This window comes from Hyperoodon ampullatus, assembly GCF_949752795.1.
Source record: "Hyperoodon ampullatus genome assembly, chromosome: 2".
Lineage (NCBI taxonomy): Eukaryota > Metazoa > Chordata > Mammalia > Artiodactyla > Ziphiidae > Hyperoodon > Hyperoodon ampullatus.
In genome coordinates this window covers 118534740-118557207 of record NC_136915.1, presented here as the reverse complement: position 1 = coordinate 118557207, position 22468 = coordinate 118534740, and the positions used below count along the sequence as shown (strand labels likewise).

General features: G+C 41.6%; 1 protein-coding gene across 1 annotated transcript in view; it reads left to right on the top strand.

The window, feature by feature from the left end:
• The window catches only part of SLAMF1 (signaling lymphocytic activation molecule family member 1), a gene marked incomplete at its 3' end in the record, with an annotated part of 32795 nt that extends 12580 nt beyond the window's left edge, over nt 1-20215 (top strand). Inside the window, exons 4-7 of the mRNA XM_079728498.1 lie at nt 8975-9073; nt 13796-13869; nt 18672-18764; nt 20165-20215. Coding sequence (XP_079584624.1) covers nt 8975-9073; nt 13796-13869; nt 18672-18764; nt 20165-20215 — 317 coding nt within the window. The remainder of the gene's footprint in view (nt 1-8974; nt 9074-13795; nt 13870-18671; nt 18765-20164) is intronic.
• Nucleotides 20216-22468: the final 2253 nt, after the last annotated feature.

Genomic DNA, 22468 nt, shown 5'->3' with positions numbered 1-22468 from the left:
ATAATACACTTTTTAAACGCCTTATAAATCATAATAAAAATGTGTGTTTTTCCCTCAGTGCTGAGGAAGTAGTAGCCCTTACCCCTGCACAGCCTTCTCTGGTCGTAGCAACCCTCTTAGAGTAAAGACAGGGAGCCAAATGTTTTACCCTGACCCACCTCAGAAAAGAGGAATAATTTTCTTCATGCTCCTCAATATAGTTTAATGAGAATTTAATCAATGTTTTCCAAAGTCTTGGCCATAAAGCTTCGGCTAGGGGCACTTAGCTCAGGACATTCTTAAGAAACATATAGGGACTCCCTGGTGGTGCAGTTGTTAAGAATCTGCCTGCTAACGCAGGTGATATGGGTTCAAGCCCTGGTCCGGGAAGATCCCACATGCTGTGGAGCAACTAAGCCCATGCTCCACAACTACTGAGCCTGTGCTCTAGAGCCTGTGCTCCGCAACAAGAGAAGCCACCGCAATGAGAAGCCCGCGCACCGCAACAAAGAGTAGCCCCCGCTCACCACAACTAGAGAAAACCTGCGCACAGCAACGAAGACCCAACGCAGTCAAAAATTAATTAATTAATTAATTAATTTTTTTTAAAAAGAAAGAAACATGTAAAGGTACTTCCCTGGTGGTCCAGTGGTTAAGACTCTGTGCTTCCACCGCTGGAGGTGCAAGTTTGATCCCTGATCAGGGAACTAAGATCCCGCATGCCATGCAGTGCAGCCAAAAACTAAAAAAAAAAAATTTTTTTAAAGTACTCTTAAAAAAAAAAACATGTAAAGATGCTGTTACCCATCTAAGTCACTTTGAGGACCAAGTATGCCCTAGTGTGACCAGATTTACTGGCTATGGAGCAAGCTTTTGTGAGATGGGGAAGGACAAGAAGAAGCGGAAGCATGGCACCATGGGGAAGCCTGTCAGGACCTCAGCTCAGGCATTAAGAGAAATACCCAGCAGCCACTGCACTTTCTTGGGCCTCTGTTTCATTATATGTGAAATGAAAATGGTGAACTAGTGACATTCTTTCCAGAGTAAATATTCTATGATTCAGTTTGTATGTACCTGAATAAGAAATGCTAATAAAGCGTTACCAAGGTATATTAGTTTGCTAGGGGTGTTGTAAAAAGATGCCATAAACTGAGTGGCTTATATAACCAAAATTTATTGTCTCACAGTTCTGGAGGCTAGAAGTCCAAAATTAAGGTGTCGGCAGGGTTGGTTCCTTATGAGGGCTGTGAGGGAAAGATCTGTTCCAGGCCTCTCTCCTTGTCTTGTAGATAGCTGTCTTCTCATTTTGTCTTTTCACGTTGTCTTCCCTCTATGTGTATATCTGTCCAAATTTCCCCTTATTATAATGACACCAGTCATGTTGGATTAGGACCCACCTGTACTTAGTTTGCTAGGGTTGCCATAACAAAACACCACAGACGAAGTGGCTTAAATAACAGAAATTTATTTTCACAAGTTCTGGAGGCTAGAAGTCCAAGATCAAAGTGCTGGCAGGGTTGAATTTTTCCTGAGGGCTCTCTCCTTGGCTTATAGATGTCTACCTTCTTGTTGTGTCTTCACACAGTCTTTCCTCTGGGCATGCTCATCCGTAATGTCTCTTAGCGTGTCCAGGTTTCTTCTTCTTATAAGGACACCAGTAAGACTAGATTTGGGTTCACCCTAATGACCTCATTTTAACTTGATTACCTCTGTAAAGGCCCAGTCTCCAAATAAGGTCACATTCTAAGGACTTCAACATATGAATTTTTGGGGAAACACATTCAACCCGTAACACAAGTAAAGATCCCCTCCCCTGCCTCCAGGGATGGGGAACCACAGCATGTCAGAAACAAATCACACAGCTAGTTTGTGGCATGCCGTTTGCAGTATACCAGGTTGCCTAAATATGAAAAACAGAGTTTTGTTAGTTCATTGATTTGTGTTTGCAAATGAATGTCACTAATTTTTAAAATACTGTGCTTAGTTTGACAAAACATTTACTGAGTTCTATGTTCTGAGTTTACTGAGTTTACTGAGTTTACTGAGTTCTACTATGTTCCAACATTGTGTTAGGTGCTGAGAACACAAAGACAAAAAAAGACACAGTCCTTGCCCTTAAGGAAGGAATAGTTCTATAAATAACTATCTCAGGTCTGGTAGTGCAACAGGTGCAAAACAGAAGTATGTGCAAGTTAACCAAGAGGAGGGAATGATTGACACTATCTCAGGGAATCAGAAAGAACATCACAGAGGATGTGACATAAACAAAGTTTTGAAGAACAAGTAGAAATTACCCAAGCAGATAAAAGAAAGACATTCCAGGAAAAGGAAAAGGTAGATATAACTGGGACTTGTTCTGTATTATCCTATAGAATCCTGATGGGAACTAATAGATAGTTTTAGGTAGAGGAGTAACAAGATCAGCTTTGCCTTTCAGAGAGAAAATTCAGTGGTGTGGAGAATAAATTGGGGTGGGGAAGAAACAGAATAAAGAGAAACTAGTTATGAGGAGGGCCCATTATTTCAGACACCCATCAAGAGATGATGAGGCCTGAACCAGAGCAGTGGCTGTTTGTTTAACAAAGACTCCATTCAAGGGAAACCCCAGCCTTGGGCTGAAGTGGTGGAGTGTGAGGGTTTATGAGAGGTCACTTCACCATCTATAATGAGGACAGTGATTTTAAGATTTTTCAATTTCGTTAATGAAAAACTCAAAGTGGTTAATGATGTGATGAGAGCAAATGAGACATGATGTCAGCACTGCTTCTCATCAGGACTCAAACTAAACCGCAAAAGAACATATTTCTTCCTCAAAATCTTTTCTTTCTTTTTAAAGGTAAATCTATTTTTATTTTATTTATTTATTCATTCATTTTTTTGGCCACACTGCGTGGCTTGTGGGATCCTAGTTCTCCAACCAGGGATGGAACTAGGGCCCCCTGCAGTGGAAGCGTGGAACCTTAACAACTGGACTGCCAGGGAGTTCCCTGTTCCTCAAAATCTTTTCTTTCTAACAACTGTCTAGGCTCTCCATCATATATAAATCGTTATTCCAACTGCTATCTCAGTGTTTTACAGCAAGAAACACCTTCATGTCTATTGTTATGATGCCTCTTTACTGCAAAGTCCATTTCCAAGGGTGCTACCAAGCATTCTCCTAGGTCATGCAGCGCATGTCGATGTGGGTCAGCACTTGACAGTGTGTGACATGCTGCTGTCCTTCATGACCATGTTCTGAAATAGTTCTCTCTGTGCAAGAATGAGTAATACTAAACCTTAAATAGCCCAACTCAAAGGGAATACCCCTGGAAGCTCATCTTGAAAAGAGGACCCCTTTCTGCAGATTAGCAAAAAGTTGGCTCAGCACGTCTGGGTTAGCTCAGTGGAAGGAAAAGCTGACACCTGCCAGTGTGTTCTGGGGGCTCCCCCTTTCTAACAAGGCCATTTCATCAAAAGGGAGCTCCCATTGTTACAGAGTCACCTAGCTGTTCCATGCACAGAGCAGGTCCCTCTCCCTGGTACTCCCAATCCAGGAAGCATGGCAACAATCTTGGAAGGATGGAACTTGGACACTTCCCTTGGACCAGAGCCTTGTCACATGGCCACACCTGCTACACAGGTTGCTGAGAAATGTAATCCTTAGCTGGGCAGCCATGTGACTGGACAAGACTTGCATTGTCGTGGGAGAATTAAAATGCCCCTGGAGGCACACCTAGTAGCCCCTGCAACACAGTGCTGGGTGGGATAGGCAGTTGTAAGGGATTTTTTTGGAAGCTGTGAACTCTGTAATAATTTTTACCTGGTTGGTCCCAGATCTTAAATTAGTGTATGGTATGGTTTAAGACCACCCTTCCCCCACTAACAATTCTGAGAGGAAACTTCCACCAACAAAAAGATGTCTCTTGAAGATGGTTGACTTCTTCAAGTTGATGTGCTCCAGGCAGGCGGCCTTTCTGACAGAACCACATGAAAGGCAGGAAAGAGATCTGGCACTCTCAGACGGTTACATTAGCATCTCAGTATCTCCTGGGGTGAGCTACATTTGTTTCTCAGATTCTTTTTATTTTCTTCTTTACCTGCCTTAAAGAATAAAGGTTTGGGGACTTGAGAGAGAGGAGCTTTTGTGCTTCTGTGGCAGCAGACTTTCAGAGATAAAAAAGGCCCTTCAGCATTTTCCTTGGAGGCATGTCTACATGCCAAGTTATCAGGTTTAAGCCACAGCCAATCTAATAGAAGACCAGGGGTGGAGACTTGTGCAAAGAACTCTTCATAAAATGTACTGGAGTTCTCAACCAGCCTGTTCAGCTACCTCTAAGAGGCTCCACAGGAGAAAAAGTCCCAAACCTCCTGTTTAAGAATGTTAAGATAACATTTTTTGTGGATGAAAAATGGGACCTGTGGACCCCAGAACAATATTGGCCTGATTTTTGAGCATTGCCATCCTGAGGGGCCTCACTACATGACTGAGCAAAAAGAAGGAGAGCTGGAGATTCTGCCACAGGAAATGGTGGTTTGAAATAGGAACACAGATGCTGCTGAGAGCACAGATGCACACCTTCTTCCTGGTTCCATTTTGTTATAATAATGCACATGCCAAGTAGGTCATTGCTTGTTCCCTTCTACTCCTGCCTTGGGCCATTCAGAAGGTGACTCTGCATTCCTTCCCAGACTTTCTCATACCTAGTGCTCTGATAATTCTTAACAAAACGTACATGACAGAATTCTCTAAGCTTCATTCTATTGCCTCTAAATTAACTTAGTCCATCACCGGTATACTGAGTGCCCTCCTGCCCTACACTGTGTCATGTGGGAAGGGTAATGCATATGAAGCATAAGGTACAGCATCTACCTTCAAGGAGTTTACAATCTAGATAGGACTCAGAAGCTACTAGGTAGAAAAATATGATCATATTAAGGAAATTACTACTAGAATTCCTCTTTGGAAGGGAACAGAGTTTGTTTAGGATAGTAGCTTCATAAATGCTAGACTGCAGAAGGTGAGACCCCTTCCCCAACGAATCCAGCTGTAGTTTAGATAGTTCTGTATTATAATGGCAGAAGATGTTGCTTGTGCAGATATAGGAAGAGAGAGAGAGGGTCTGAGCCTGTCAGATGGTGGGAAGCTGCCTGGTTCATGATGGAATCTGCTCCTTGTGACCTTTCAAATCTACACTAGAGGATTTGAACCCACAAAATTCTTAGTGTAGGCTTTTTTGTTTTGTTTTGTTTTGTTTTTTGTAGAAACTGATGAAGGCACTGAACCTTGCACCCAGGACAGCAGAGACTAGAACAAGTAGAGCTGCAGGAGAGAAAACTTAGAGAACCATGAGGAAATTATTCCTAGAAATTACAGAAATCATGGGCAGCCTGACCCCACCAAGCTGAAAAAGTAGCATTTTGTCCATATTTACCCAAATTCCTGACAGCCTAGAGTCTCTGACATTTAGTTTCCATATACATATCATAATTGAATAAGAGCACCAAAAAGATGAGCACCAAGTGTAGAAATATTTGGACCTGGTAGACAGATAGAGAAATTAAGTCATAAGCAAATGGCATGATGGTGCTGAAGCATCCATCCTTCACTGATGTTCAGGGACCACTCTGGACTTGAGATCAAACCTATCTCCTTGTCCTTATAATCAACCAGCAAGAATTTACCAAGGACCTCTATGTGTCAAGTAGTAAGAGAGATGCAAAAGAAGTAAAGAGGTGGTCTCTGGCCTCCAAGACCCTAGCAGCTAGTTAGAGAATTGAGGCAAGTGGAGTTGACATTTATTCACCACATGCTGGATTTCAGACATTGCTCTGAGCACTTTCCATACATTATTTCATTGGTTCATCAGAACAACTCTGTGAACTGACTATTTTTATGTTCATTTTGCAGATGAGGAAACAGGGGCCCCGGAGAGTAGGAGCAGCCTATCTGAGGTCACAGAGCTATCAAGTGGTAGACCCAGAATTTGAATCCATCTGTTTGGCTCCAAATGCCCTCACTGAAAATAGTCTCCACAGCAGACATAATTCAAAGATGTAGGACATAAACCAAGGTGCTTCAGAGTCCAAGGGGGAGGGAAGAATGGGAGCTGGAATGGTCAGGAAAAGTAACACAGAGGATGTAAGATTGGCCTGGGGGGTCAGGACTCGGCAGTAGGGTTGGGGGGGGTGGACCGCTGAAGGTGTAGCAGGAGGGAGAATAGAGGACCGAGCACATGCACAGGTGTTGGATAGAAGATGGTTAAGGGACTAGTTGGCACCTCAGAGGGCTTTTGACTCACGAGGTCTCCCAGGCATCCCAGCCTTCTGCTGCTTTCCATGTGGAGGCCTCACCACCACAGTCTAAAACACAAACTATAAATTCTGCAGGTCTTATGTCACCTGGCTTGACCATCACCTTCTTCTGTGACTCTAGGTACACTTGTCTGAGTCTCAGTTTCCTCAACATAAAATTAGTGAGCTGGGTGAGATAAGCACTACAGTTCCTCTAAGGTTACAAAAGTCTATGGTCCTGTAACTTAAATCCTCCAGTAGATTCATATTACTTTGTATCCAAACACTAGGAGAAAACTTGGACTTCTGAAATATCTTTCAGGACTGTGGCCAGGTTGCCTCTCAGGTCTGGCTGGACTGGCCGAAGCTGGACATGTATGTCATAGGACAAGTGGAACAGATAGCTTTCATCCCCCTGAGACCCTGAAAAGAAAGAGAGGGCTGGTGTTATTGTGTCCTCTGGGTTAGTAATATGTCCCCATTGTTTTTAGTTTATGTGAGTAGGTGGGCAGCTGAGCTGTCAGCAACAGGAAAAAGTTTCACTTGGCAGAAGTGTTACAGATGCACTATGTCATCTGCTATTTCCTAATTTTATTTTATGGATGTATCTATGTATTTATTTATTTTGCTGTTTTCTAGTTTTAGATGCACCACCTTGTTGGTTTTATTTTATTTTTATCTGAATGAAATTTGAGAGAACTAGTATTTTTTTAAATGACTTAAATAGTTGCAGTGTTTGTTCTTAAATTAACCGTTGTTTTAGAAGGTCTCAAAATACATGAAGGAAGAAAAAAGAGGAAATAGTCTTGAAATACTAAGTGCTACTATAACTATTTGCTGGGTCAGTTCCATGGGCTGATGAAACCTGGTGGTACTTAGGCTTCTGGCTCTGCTTCTTTATCTTAGGATCTGAAAGCTTTCTCCATGGGTTTCTGGTGTTGGCAACACCAATCTGAATAATCAGTCTCTCACTGTTTCTTGGACAAAACACACACACACACACACACACACACACACACACACACACAGCCCTGTGAAGTGAGTTCTCAGCAACCATAAGCCATTCAGAGTGGTTACTCAGGGTACAGCTGCTCACAGGGCAATTCCAGCCTCAGCAGTGATTTTGTGGTCATATTTCATGCTTTATATAAATTCAGGAGTCTTACTACAACTCTCTGCTGGCCCCCTAGCTTTTTTGATCAGGGGTCAAAAGACTGCCAAAGTTGGTATCTGACAGCGTTAAAACATGTTTAATTCTGGGAAGAGACTCTATCGTCAAGATCTTTACAAAACCAGTTCAGTGAGACTCCCTGGGATGACGATATGTGAAACACCTAGAAAGAAAAAGAGAATATTTTCAAACCCAGGAGGCAACTTCTGGTTATCTATCAGGCTGAAGGCCCACTTGGATCTTGGTGGGGTGCATTTCATCAAGTTGTTGAGACTTCAGTCTGTATCTTTGGTCAACTCTGTAAACATCTGAATTGTGTCTGCAAGCACTCTACCCCTTTGTACCCTACCTATTTCTTCCTTTCAGTTTCTTCCCAACAAATCCATCATAAGTTCAACAACAAGCAGGCTGATTCCACAACCATCCTTATAAGTTACCCTTACACATTAATGTTACCTCCTGGTATTATTCTATTTAGAACGTACATGCTATTACTTAGAACCCTAGTGGTGCTTCAGGTTGTCCCCCACCGTTAATTATCCTGGTGTAACTTACCCCAAGCCCATAAGTCTCCCTGACTCTCCAAGAAGTCTGTCTTCAGTATTCAGCCATGTTTCTACTCCTAGACCAACCTCTAGTTCTTGAGGATCTCTGTGCCAGCTTCCTTATCCATAAAATGGGAGTAATAAGAGTATCTACCTCACAGGATTTTTGTGAGGATTAAATACACCACTAAACAAGATACACTAAAAAAAAATGCCTGGCCCGTTGTAAATGCTCAATAGTTGTCTGTTATTATCTTATTGAGCTAAACGTCTTATTTACTGGGGTAAGGGGTCTCGTCCACTGTCTTCCAAAGTGCTGCTCCTGATTCAGAAGGATTTGGTAAAAGGAGCAAAGAAGAAAAAACAATGAAAATTGACTCTCTGATTTTTAGCCTGGGTGATGTACTCTAGTGCTAATATTAAACACAGGACTGATTCAGAGGAAAACTACATGCCTTTCTTTCAGTTCTGGTCTAGTGGGTTCAATACAGTTATTTGCATGGAAGGACAATAATAGCACTATTATGTTTATTTTTAAAAAAACATAAGTAGATCCTCCCTCCTCCCAGTGTCTCATGAGAATGGTGTGAGAGTATGGGGACAGCACATGCAGCCATCATGCACTTTCTACCAAAATGGATACAGGACACATTAGAAATTTAAAAACAGAGAAACTGAGCAGAAAAGTTGACTTAGAAAAAGCAAAGATAAGTTTAATTTTAGTCATGTGGTAAACTGACTAAAGTGAAGTGAAAAATAAAACATTTGAATAGAAGAATCTTTAAAGAAATTAGGAGTATGAAAGTCAATAGTAGTGAGAGAAATCGGGATAAGAAAACAGATCTGGAACTCTTCAGTGGTCTAAAGCTGATCTCCAAAACCATAAGATCGAATGTCTCCCTTGAGAAAGAACGTAGACAGAAAACATGAGGCTAGGTCTCCCCACTTCTGCATGGGATGTTTTTAAACTCACAGCACTTTTGAGACTGCCCTTTGACTTTTTTTTCAGAATCAAGACAATGGGCACTGTATGCTGGGCTCTTCTTAGGGGCCATCGTTGGTGTCATCATGATTCTGCAAGTGGTAATACTACTGTTGAGAAGAAGAGGTAGGTGGCAATAGATTCTTATCAGACTCCCTGTGGTAAGCAGGTGACCTCTCCCCACAAGCACTTGCTCTCACCACTGTGGCTTTTCTGCAGGGAACGCCTTTGCAAAAACACTTACATAAACATATTCTGGGATCTTGTTCAATTCAGTTTCATTCAACGTCTTGCTTGATCCCAGCACACTAGTCTGTGAGGATAAAAAGATAGATGAACCACAGGTATTTAACATGGGAGACATGACCCAGATAATTTAAATTCAGTATGCATGACTAACACTGCAGCAGAGGTGTGTACAGGATGCTGAAGGGATCCAGATAAGAAGCTTAAAATATTCACTAGGAGCAGAATACAGAGGACCCTTGAATATTGTTCAACAGAAAAGTTATAACTACTGACTAATAATAAAAAGGATGCTTTTACCCAAGGGTTGAAACCTTTCTATAATTTCTTTTTTTTAAAATTAATTATTTTATTTATGTTTGGCTCCGTTGGGTCTTCGTTGCGGTGCACGGGCTTTCTCTAGTTGCGGCGAGCGAGGGTTACTCTTCGTTGCGATGTGCGGGCTTCTCATTGCAGTGGCTTTTCTTCTTGCGGAGCACAGGCTCTAGGCGTGCGGGCTTCAGCAGTGTGGCTCACGGTCTCTAGAGTGCAGGCTCAGTAGTTGTGGCACGCAGGCTTAGTTGCTCCACGGCATGTGGGATCTTCCCAGATCAGGGCTCGAACCCATGTCCCCTGCCTTGGCGGGTGGATTCTTAACCACTGTGCCACCAGGGAAGTCTCTATAATTTCTTTTTATGCTTACAATATCCCTCTGAGAAAAGGAGGGTATAGTTGTTTCTATGTGACTTAGCAATGGGGTAACCAAGGCACAGAGAGACTGACTCCTGCAAAGTCACCCAGCTGATTGGTGAGGGAATCAGAACTGCAGCTATGTGTCCCAACTACCAAGGCATGTTCCTCTAGGAAGGCCCACAGGTTATCAGAAGACAGCAGAAAGAACACACTTTACTACCTTTTTAGCACAAATTCTGATTCACCTTGGACAAGTGTGCAATTCATGAGGTCACTTAAAGCCAAACTAAATAGTTATGGAAAGTTAACCAGGGTAGACTGAAACCATTAGGGCCCAATTACTCCCTTGCAGTTTCAATGCCTAGAGTTAGTGTCTCCTGGCCTCCCCTCCAAGTTGTCCTATGATTTAATATCCTGGGCAGTGTGCTCCCCTCAGCCACACTACCCACCACCCACCCACATTAGCATCAGAAGGTCCTGCCCCATGATCAGGACAGATTCCTGGGCTGGTCTTCCCATGGGGAGAATAGAACTTGATCCTCACACCACAGATCTGATGGCCAATCTCATTCTCAAGTAGATCAGTGTTCTCCACATATAACCTTCTTGGAAAAGCCCTGTCTCAGCACTCTGATGTTGGTTTTGCTTATGTAAAAAAATCTAGGTCATAGCAAGCCACCTACTTTGTCTCATTTCCTCCATCTAAGAGGTAGCTGGGGAGGAGTGGGGGGAGTGCAGCAATGCAGACAGAAATCATGATGATAGTCTATGGGGATAGGCCAGGGCAACCACATTTGTCTTAGACAATAAGGAATCAGTGAAATACCAGTGATGAGAAAACTGAGATTAACATACCTGCATTAACCCAGCTAGTGAAGGTCCTGGGATCCTAACCCCCGCTCTTTTCTCGACTACATCCTGCTCATCACATGGTTGTCTCTGAAGGGAATAGTGTTTCCCGCCCCACTACAATTCTCTACTACTTTTCCCAGCACATGTCCCCATCCTTGTTTCTAATCACCGTGTATTCCTTGTAAGCCAGGAACATACAAAACCCTGCCTTAAGTCTGTGGGAAAAGCTTATACTTAATTGCTGTACCCCCATAAGACTTTGCTCAAGAGATTCTGTTGCCAACTTCTAATGGTGCCACCGCCAGAATGCAGCCTGACTCTGAAGGTTTTCAAATGGACTCTCTGGAAATTTCGTGTCCAGGATACACTAGATAAGAACATAGATTTTTAGCATTCAAATGCAGACTTTGCCACTGACAAGCTCTGTGATCAAACGAAATGCAAACAAATTTGCAAAATGGGGATAATATGTACATCATGGTATTGTTGTGGGGATCCGTAAGTCAATACACTGAAAGCACTGAACACGATGGCTTCCATGGATAGATGATGGATGAGAGATGGATAAATAGATGGATAGATACACACACACACACACACACACACACACACACACAGAAAGACTGATCTCTTAATGTAGGCATCAATATTTAATCCCTATTGCCAGCAGAGGGCAGCACTGGAAGGATCTGGGAAGAGCACCTAGAACAGATTTAAAGTACTTGAGGATAGGGTAACATAAGACAACTTTATGCCTCAGATGAGAGCTGAAAAGGATATTAGACCGACTATGCCTTCATTTTACAGTTATGGTAAGAGAAGAGACTCATTGAGATGACATGTTGTCCAATGCCACACAGCTAATGAGGGCTAGAAGGTGGATACCCCAATTCTAAGGTCAAGACCTTTTTCATTAGATCCTAAGGCCTCAGTGACTAGAGCTGAGCTGGCTCCTGAAAACCTGTTCCTGCATTGGGGAAAAAAACATGAGACTGAATTATCTTGATCCAGCGGTCTTTTTGAGAAGCAACATTCAGCCTTGACTTTTCCATCTCTCTGACCATTTAGGACTGTCCCCTCAATTGTAATTTTCAGCCTGAGCTGACCTGAAAGACTGAAAGTCCTTAAGGACCGAGGTCTGTTCTCTACACTATTTGTTCCCCTACAACACCTAAGACAGTGCTGAGTGGGGGTTTCTAACTGTGCAAACTTTCATGGCTTTGAACCGAAGGATGTATTTCACAGAACTAACTTGTGCCCCCTCTGTTATCTCCTCTGATCACCCCAAACCCTATCCTCCCTCCCTATACACCCCCCACACATGCATCCTCAGCCAGTTATCAACCCTGACCAAAAAAGTGAAGTAGGAACCACCAGGCAGGTACTCCATGCCCACACAGGCACATGAAAACCATATGTTGGCTTTGAATTCTTTAAGCTTCCCAGCGGCTGCCCATCATTTCCTTCCTAAGTGTCACACCCTCATGCAGCACCTTCCACCACCTTCATCACGTACATACATACAAGGCCTTTCCCTTCCAAATAAAAATATACCTCTCCTAAGTGCTATTCCCTCAGAGACATGCTCCTAGGTTTTTAAGAGAATAAATTAATTGGTGTTAAAATAAGTCTACCCTAAAGGCTTCATGTGATTTCCTCTGAATCAAGTCTCCATTGCTTTTGCCTGGACTTTGCAATAGTCCCAAAACAGGCCTCCCTGCTCCCGTCTGTTTTTTACCCTCCATCCTTCTCACTGCTACATGATATATCCAAAGAATACCACAAAACATTAGAAAGAATGAGATAGGTCTACTGCACTAGCATGAAAAATGTCCTCAACACATTTTAAGTGAAAGGGTCAAGTTACAGAGAAGTGTATGGAATGACTGTATTTGCAGAAGAAATATCTGTATAAGTATAGCAAGTGTCCAGAACTGTACCATCTAATATGGCAGTCATCAGCCACATGTGGCTGTTTAAATTTAAATTAATTAGAATTAAACACAATTTTAAAAATTTTTATTGAAATTTAGTTGATTTAACATGTGTTAATTTCTGCTGTACAGCAAAGTGATTCAGTTATACATATATATACATTCTTCTTCATAGAGTTAAAAACAATTTAAAATTCAGTTTCTCGGTTGCATTAGCCACAGTTCAAGTGCTCAGTAGTGACTTGTGGCTTGCAGCTACCATAGTAGACTGCAAATATGGAACATTTCCATCATCAAAGGTGATGTTCTATTGTACAGAGCTGATCTGGAAGGATATACATCAACCTGTTAAAAGCAATTATTTCTAAGAATGAAATTGTACTGGTTAATGGGGGAAGGAGGACATACTTTTTACTCTCTATTATTTAAATTTTTGTAACAAGAATGAATTATTCCTATAATTTAAAAAGAAAAAATTTAAAAACTGGTTAAAAATTTAAATGTTCTACAACATATTAATTTCCAGAGACCCTAGGCTCTGAGCAAAAAAAGATGGTAGGCACTAGACTGACATTGCAGCTTTATTCCAAATAGTCCCAGGAAGATCATCCCTCTTACACCTCTTCCACCTACACATACACCAAGTCCCCCAGAAACAGGGAGGTGAGAAAGCTGTGAATGAAACAACATGCTATGAGCTGAAGAATTCAAAAGAGGTATAAATAACTTGCCCTGCCCCTAAAGAACTTAGAATTCTATTAGGAGATCAGATATGCACATCAAACAATAGAGATCAAAATAATTGAATGGCATATCAATTACACCTAACAATTACACCTAACACTATGTGCCAGGCACTGTTCTATACACTTTACAAGTAATATCTCATGTAATCATCACAACAGCCCTGTGAGGCAGGTATTTCAATCCCATTTTACAGATAGGGAAATAGGCCAAGAGAGATTAAGTAACTAACCTGGTGTCATATGACAAATGTGCACGGGGTTTGGGACTCAGTGCTTTGTTCCTGTGGTACTTCTGGGGAAGGTGGGTGTGCAATGGAGGGTAAAGACCAGACGGGTCTGAGCAGAGAGTTCATGCTGGGGACCAGAGGAAGATAACCACTATGGTTTCTTTTCCCCAGGTAAAACAGACAATTACCAGCCAACAATGGAAGCAAAAAGCCTTACTATCTATGCCCAAGTCCAGAAATCAGGTGTAAGTCCTATACTGTCTTTGTCTGGGGTGGACCTTTCTTGTTTCCCGTGGAATCCCTGGTCATTCAGTTCACTTTGCATGTCTGGCATTCATGGTTCTACATGGGTTCTGAAGCAGAGGAAATTAAGAAAGCAGAAGTCAAGAACAAGAGCTCTCTAAAAGGACATTAACTTTGGTGTTAGATGGGACTATTTATTATTTGAAATAATGGGAAACACTGGGTAATTTTCTGGTCATCTGTTTCTTCGTAGGAAAAATTAAGGAAGCTAGAAACACGTGATGTATGACTCCTTCCAGCTCTGGCATTCTAGGAGTCTACGGTTCTCTGTTATCAAACTCTTTCCTTCTCTATGGAAAAGGGTGCCAGCTTGAGGAGAGAGGGGAAGATTGAGAAAGACTATTGTGTGGCATGTTGGTCTGATCCAAGCTTAAGAGTTTGCAAACATCAAAGGCACAAGGAAGGAAGATCTTGAGGATTCTGTCTAGAGCGTGGTTGGTGAGATGGAAGATGGTATGTAGGCAGCAGATGAAAGCAAAACTGTGACAGAGTGGTGGTTGGGCTGAAACAGAAGAGATGGATTTAAAAAAACTAGAGTCATGATGAAGTTGAGGAGCAGATAAGTTAGAAGTAAGAGGGAGGCTAAAGAATGATGGCTAGATATGAAGATATTATAGTTTTTCAGACATGAAGGCAATTCTAGGTGATGTATAGGCCAGAATATGGCCATTCAGGGTGTAGGGGAAGGCAAATTCTTGAGTAAAAGATGTGAAGGTAAAGACAGCTTTGATTAGCACCTTGGAAAATTGCATCAGATGACAGTAAATGCATTTCTGATAACCAGGGATAAACTCTTGGACAAAGCCCTTCTTTCTGCTGTCCCCTAGTGGCCGGGAGGGTTTATTAGACAGGCCATGACCACCGTTGAGAACCAAACTCCATTTAAATATATGAGTCCCAAGAGCAACCTCTTTTGCATATACACATTTAGGTAATCAGGTTCAACTTAACCATGGTGCCTTCCCTATCTATTCTATCCCATGTTGCTGGCATCCCTCTTTTTACTGTAAAGTATGACATCCATACCAAAAAGTGCACAATGTATAAATGTCAGCTCAATGAATTACCTCATCTTGATACCTAGTAAAGTAAGTCTCCCCAGCTTGTTTTTTTTCAAGAGTTTTTGGCTATTTTTGTCCCTTTGTACTTTCATATGTATTTTCGAATCAGCTTCTCAAGTATCACAGAAAGGGGAAAAATCCTATTAGGATTACATTGAATCTGCAGATCTATTTGAGGAGAAATTATATATTTCAGTATTGAGTCTTCCAAGACCATAAAACTACCACCCAGATCAAGGAACAGAACATTGCCCCACCCCCAGAAGACCTCCTTGTGTGCCTCATAATCACTATCTTCTCTCTCCTCCCCAAAGATTCCCTATCCTGACTTTCTGAAAATATAGTTTACTCTTTTTTTTTTCCTTTGGACTTTATAAAAATGGAATCTTCTAGCATTTTTCCTCCTGTGTATGGTTTCTTTTGCTCAATATTACCTTTTAGGGGATTCATGTATGTCTTTGAGCTTAGATATAATGCATTCATATTCATTGCTTTACGGAATATCAATGTATACATATACAAGAGTTTATTTTTCCAGTTGACTACTTATGGACATTTGTGTTATTTCCAGTCTGAAGCTATTATGAAAATTGCAGTTATTCATATTCATATGTGTGCTTCTTGGTAGATATGTGCACACATTTTAGTTGGGGATATATCTAAAGGTAGAATTGTTAAGTCATAGAGTATGCATATCCTCAAATTGATTAGATAAGGCCAAACTGTTTTTCAAAGTGGGTGTACCAATTTACTTTTTTGCAACTACATACAAGAGTTTCAGTTGCTACACATTCTAATCAAAACTTGGTGTTATTGGTCTTTTAAATTTTAGTCATTCTTTTGGATGTGTCTTTTTATAGTTCTATTTTGCATTCCTCTAATTATTAAGAAAGTTGAACAATTTTTCATATGTTTATTGGCTGTATGAATATCCTCTTTCTTAAAGTGACTGTTAAATCTCTTGCCAATTTTCCCTTGTGTTTCAGTCTGTTTTGGGTGGGATTATTATAAGGCCTTTAAATATTTTTAGCAGTTATATTTTAGCAAATACCTTCACCCATCTTGTGGTCTGCCTTTGCAATTTCTCAAAGATACATTTTGATAAAGGAAAGTTCTCAATTTTAGTGTAGAACAATTTCATCATCTCTTCCTTTGTGTTATAAAAAGATAACACTTTTTGTATTCCAGTTAAGAAATCTTTCTCTACTCCCAGGTATGAAGATATTCTTCTATCATCTTCTAAAAACTGTATGGTTTATCTTTTCAACTTATATCTGCTATGCACCTGAAAATGATTTTTTGAGTGTGATGTGAGATGGGTCAAGTTTTATTTTTTTCCATATGGATATCCTATTGACTATTTATATTTAAAAACTCTCCTTGCCCCACTGCAGTGCCACCTCATTATAAATCAAGGGTCCAGGGGCTTCCCAGGTGGCGCAGTGGTTGAGAGTCCACCTGCCAATGCAGGGGACATGGGTTCATGCCCTGGTACGGGAAGATCTCACATGCCGCGGAGCGGCTGGGTCCGTGAGCCATGGCCGCTGAGCCTGCGTGTTCAGAGCCTGTGCTCCACAACGGGAGAGGCCACAACACTGAGAGGCCCACGTACCGCAAAAAAAAAAAAAAAAAAAAAATCAAGGGTCCATCTGTGTGTGGATCCAGTTTGAAGTTCTCTATTCTGCTCCATTGGTTTATTTCTTTGCAATTGCACCAGAACCATACTGTCTTAACAAATCTGTGATTGCAGCTTTATTACAAGTTTGATATCTGGTAAAACAAATCTTTTTACTTGTTCTTGTTCTAAGTTCTTGGCCATTTTTGGTCCTTTGCATTTTCATCTATATATTTTAGATTCAGCTTGTAAAAATCCTCCTTAAAATCCTGCTGGAATTTTAATTAGAACTACATTCATCAATTTCAGAAGACCATATATGTTTTCCTATTGAGTCTTTCAATTCACAAAATGATATATCCTTTCCTTTATTTAGATCTTCTTTAATTTTACCCAATCACTCCTTGAATTATCTTCTGCAACATTACTTCCAAAGTGCTGGCTAGCTCCTTTTTACTAAAAGGACCTTTTTACCAAAAGGGCCTTTTTACTAAAAGGACCTTTTACTAAAAGCATTACCTGGGACTTAATTAGAAATGCAAAAAGTCAGGTGCCACCCCAGATCTTCTGAAATAGAACCAGACTTCTAACAAGATTTCCAGGTAATTCATATTCACATTGAAGTGTGAGAAGCCCTGCTCTACTCCAAGCACTTCCAGTTATGGGAAATTCACTGCCTCTCAAGGTAATTCATCCCACATTTGAGCACTTCTTACTATTAGAAAGTTCTTCATTATATTGAACCAAAATATTACCCTAAAAATTCCAACCTTGGTTTAAAGCTGACAGACTGTACAGAACAAATGTAATTCCTCTTCTACATGGCAACCCATCAGATATATGAAGAGAAAGATCATGTCCCACCTTGAATCTTCTTTCCTCCAGTAAAGTTTTCCAATTCCTTATCTCTTCCATCAGATGACAAGATTCCAAGTTCTCTCCCATGTGCTTCAGTTTTAAGGCTTGTTCTATGTCCAGGAAAGGCAGAGAATAGCATTATCCTACACCAGTGCCCCCAAGTATGTTGAAAAGGTGACTTTCCAGGCATAAGATATGTCGTCTCCATCTTAGAGGGACGGGGTCTCAATTTATGCCTACACTGACTTTGTCCTGGTATTGTGGATTTTAATTCATTCTAAGTAACATTAACAAACATCAGCGGAAGGTTCTTATGTGCCTGGCACTGTTTCGTGGGGAATGAAAAGAAAAAATAGGCTATTTCTCAAGGAATCGATGGTCTGTTTGGAGAAGTGATGTGTAAATATATCAGAGTGTCTTAAATACAGTATACAGTTAAGTGCTGTAATGTGTGAATTAGACTTTAGGTACCTGAGGATTTAGGTAAAGGAGAGGTCATTATAAGTTGGGGTAACCAAAGAAGAACAGTATAATGGAAAATACATGCGCTTTAATTTAAAAGATATTTTAAGTTAAAATCCTGGCTTTGATACTTCTTGCATGTGCACATCAAGAAAGTACTAAATCTTTCTGGGCTTTAGCCTCTTCATCTGTAAAATGTGAGTAACAGTATTTAACATATAGAGTGGTTGTGAGACAAATGGGAAGATATATGTGAAGAACTTGGTAAACTTTAACACACTTGCACATGTGTGGTTATTATTAAGTTCAATATTTGGACAGGAAAGAGAATTGATGAGAAACCATATTAGAGTGAGGAATAGCAAGACTTCATGTTGTGGGTGATATGAGTGAGACGAAAATACTATAAAAATCCTATTCCCTTCAGCTGCCCATGTAAGAACCACACCAATTTCAGTTCACTGTGAGGAAGATGTTTAAAACATCTGGGAAGTGGTAATGATGAAGCAGGCTGCCTCACAAGGCTGTGAGCTCCAAGATGTCACTCGGGGAGTCTGAGCAAAGCCCAGAGAATTGAGTTCCAGGGAATTTGGGGGAGAATTTTCACCTGGGAAGGAGGCTGGACCAAATGACTCCAAGGAGCTTTCTAACTCAAGACTTCTTGATGCTACACTTCTCCATGGGGAAAGTTGAATGGGAAATAACTTGCTGCTCAGCTAATCTCCTGCTTTCTTTTCTCCCCTTGTAGTCTGTTCAGGAGAAACCTGACTCTCTGCCAGCTCAGGACCCCTGCACCACTATTTACGTTGCTGCCACAGAGCCTGTTCCAGAGCCCGTCCAGGTGAGGCATCGCTCTGTGCCTCCTCTCTGTAGAGAGGGAATAGGTGGAGGAGAGGAAAGGGTGGAACCTGTGTAGAGCTGAAATGGAGGACGTAGGCCCTTGCAAGCAGGTAGCAAGGAGCATCTGCAGCCTCAATTGCAGGGCTTCCGGGAAACCCCTCATGGCTGCTTACATGGGGTCTCTGCTCACTCTCTGCTCACCAGGCTTTCTCTGAGAGCTGTCACATCAGAATCAACTGGCATATTTGTTAAAAAATAAAGGTTACCGGGACCTTCTACCCAGGATTCTGTTCTATCAGAATGTCTATGGTGGGTAACCAGGCATCTACATGTTAAAAAACAGCATCCTCCTGGTGATCCTGATGCACAGTTAAGTTCAGGAATCACACCTTGAATCCAGGAGTTCTCAAGTCCAGCTGCGTAACAGAATTGTCAGGGGAAATTTGCCTAGTCTCCACTCAGCCCTGTTTAATCAGAACACTTAGGAGTAGAACTCTGCACAGGTGTAAAGCCTAGAAGAGAGTATGACACATGGCCCACCTGTTCTACCCCATTGCAAGACCAGCATGGATTAAGTTTACTTGACAGGAATCTTTCCTTTTACTAAACGAACAGAAGTAAATTCTGGGCTAAAATCTTGGCTTTAGTTGGACCCTATTAAATAAAGCATTTTAGGAGACAATGGAGGATCAAAAGGCCACAGAAATGCCTACATTTACCCATTTTCCTCAAAGCTCCTACTGTACACATACTCAGCAATGCTTGGGAGGATGCCTCGTCTTCATCTTGAGGTGTATTCACAGACCACTCTCCTATCCAAAGGGAAGTAAAAACATAAATCTGACTTTAAAAGCTTTAAATAATGTAGATTTTTAATGATGTTTTCTTGGGGAAGAAACACAACACTCGGTATATTTCACATTTTACAGCAAAACCACCTAAATTCCCTCATTCCTGTCTCTTTCTGTCTCAGACTCTTGAATCTCCTCTCCCTGTGAGAGGTCTTTGCCCACAACCTTCATCTCTTCCCCATCCCTCTCTTGCCGGAACCACTTCTTTCTTCTCTCTTTGGGTCTCACTAATCCCCCCCTTTTTAAAGCTCAGTAATTTAGAACTCTTTTGGCTTCTCTAAACTGAGTGCAGGTCCTCAGATGACTGGGACAGGTCTCCTAGTCTCCCTGATGACATACGTATGCTTGAAGGGAGCTGTGGGCGAGCAGGCAGTCTGGGAAGCTGAGTGCTACATCTAGCAATACCCAGCTGTGGCAGACCCTGAGCAAGCTGCAATGTTACCTGATTCTTGAGACCCTTTCCTTTTTCTAAGCATCACTGTTTCCATTTGTATCCTGTGAACCTAGTGCTGGTCCCTCCACCTACAGACTTGTTCTGTTTTGCCCCCAGGAATCAAGCTCCATCACAGTATATGCCAGTGTGACACTTCCAGAGAGCTGACACCACAGATCCAGTGAAGGGACTTTCTGAAGGAATACGGAGGAGCCAAAATAAACACTGAACTTGGTCCCAAGTCCCAAGTTTCTTGTGACATCTACACATCTGTACTCTTCTCGGATCGACTCCCTGGTGATGTTTCTCCCACATCTACCTGCGACATGGATAAGGAAGTGAGGCTTCCCAAGCACTTAGCCTGCTCTGTGGGAGGCACAGGCTCAGAACAGAGAGCTGCTTGGAATAGCTTTCCATCTCTGTGGTGTAGCAGATAAAATGGATAATGCCGGTCCAGTGAGGTGTCTCGCTCTTTGGTGCAATTGGGTAATAAAAGCCAAAGGCAGAAAGCCAGGACAGGATATCTAGTACCTATCTCAGACAGCTGACCACCAGCCACAAAATCTGGAACAGCTTACACTTGGGCTGCCTGTCCTCAGTCTGGGAGCTGCTCCCAATCACCATGCAGACTTGATCAAGGCTCCGGGCCTCAGTTTCTCTCTCTGAATAGACAATGAGATTATTGTCTCAATGAGATTAATAAACACTCTGAGATTATTCCATAAAAGAAGCTAATAATGTATTTTATTTGTAAAACCTGGAAGCTAAGAGTCAATAAACTGAAAATATGACTTTGAGGTCTCTGAGCTTTGAATAATGGAATGAAAAAAAATCTAAGATTCTTAAAAGTATAGTTCTGTGCAAATGATGTTCAGATTTAAAGAAAAGTGGTAAGTGTTTGGTGATGCTGTTACAAAGGAACTTGGGATAATCAGAACTTGTCTCAGAGTGATTTTTCACTCCACAAAATGATCTTTAAATCCTAGTTCTCTGCTTACTCCATTGAACAACAAACCTGGAGCCTCAACTAAGACTCTTCAAACTGATTCTGAGTCCATTTTACATCCATGGCCTCACATCCTCAAGGTCTCTACCAGACACTTCTTAATCCTTGCATACCTCTCCCCATCACTAAATTTATCCTGAAGTAGACAATAATATATATTGGCCCAATAGTTTCAAGTAATTGAATGCTTAATAACTTAAGTTATTGGCTGCAGACAGAAAGAGCCTCTTCCATTAAAGTCCTATTTCCCTTCTATTCTCGCTTTCAGATAGGCCTTCTTCAATTTAAGCACTTCTTTCTGATAGGGTCTTGTATGACCCTAGTGAGCACTTTAAGAAATCACCAACTGTCTTACACCCATATAATAAGAGTCATCAACTTTCCAGCTCAAAACTCTGAGTTCCTTATAGCCTTGTATTTTATCCCCTCTGTTCAATCAATTCACATTTTAGCTCTGGTGTTTGGAGCATCCCACTTCCTGGAACCAATGCAGTAGTATTCTTTTTTGTGAAGAACAGAAACTGACTCTGCATTCTTCTATGTATAAAAGGAATCTATGGAAAAGATACTGGTTGGTTCAGATAACTGCTAGGAGGTTCTGTAAAATGATGGTTTGAAAATGAGCAAGCAAGGGGAGACTTGGACTGTGACTAGGGCCACAGCCCAAATTAAAAAAACAGCCCAGGGATGACAATGCTGGGCACCAGTTGTTTTGCTATTGTCCTCCCAGCACTAGACCCAGACCCCATCATTCCCTCCCTGCCTCAGCTGGACTTGAAAACTCCAAATTGCTGTTGTACTATCTGTACCAAAGTGACTTCTCCAGGGTCCATTCTTCAGCTTTTCATCTCTAGTTTCTAAATCAGAGTCCAGGACCAAGCGGCCAAACCTAGGTCACACATCCATGTTCTACCTCCAAGGGAGGTTGGGAATTGAATACCTGACAATTTCCATGTTCATAGCGGTGGTGGTGGGATCTGTCTCTTATGAATTAGGGAATTCCCCAAACACAAGCAGTGAGATTCCATGCTGGACAGTCACACACACACACACACACACACACACACACACACACACACACAATGTCCACTATACCACCCTTGTATAATCTTAGGCTCATTAGCTGTCTATACTAAAAAACCAAGGAGCTACTAACCAGGATTTGTAAACCCTGGGGTTATGAGCAATCATTCTTTTACTATAACTCAGATTGTTTTAACAGCTCAGTTCCCAACATTTGGGTTTTTCCTGTGGCTGAATTCTACCTGATGGAAGGGCAGAAACAAAGGGGGAAAGAAGAGGCTATCCCCTCAAAATTCCCTGACAAAACTCAATAGCTCACTGGGAGGATGGCTGTGATTAGGAGTCTTTGGAGCCATTCTTCAAACAATATTTGAGTATGTCCTGCATCACCA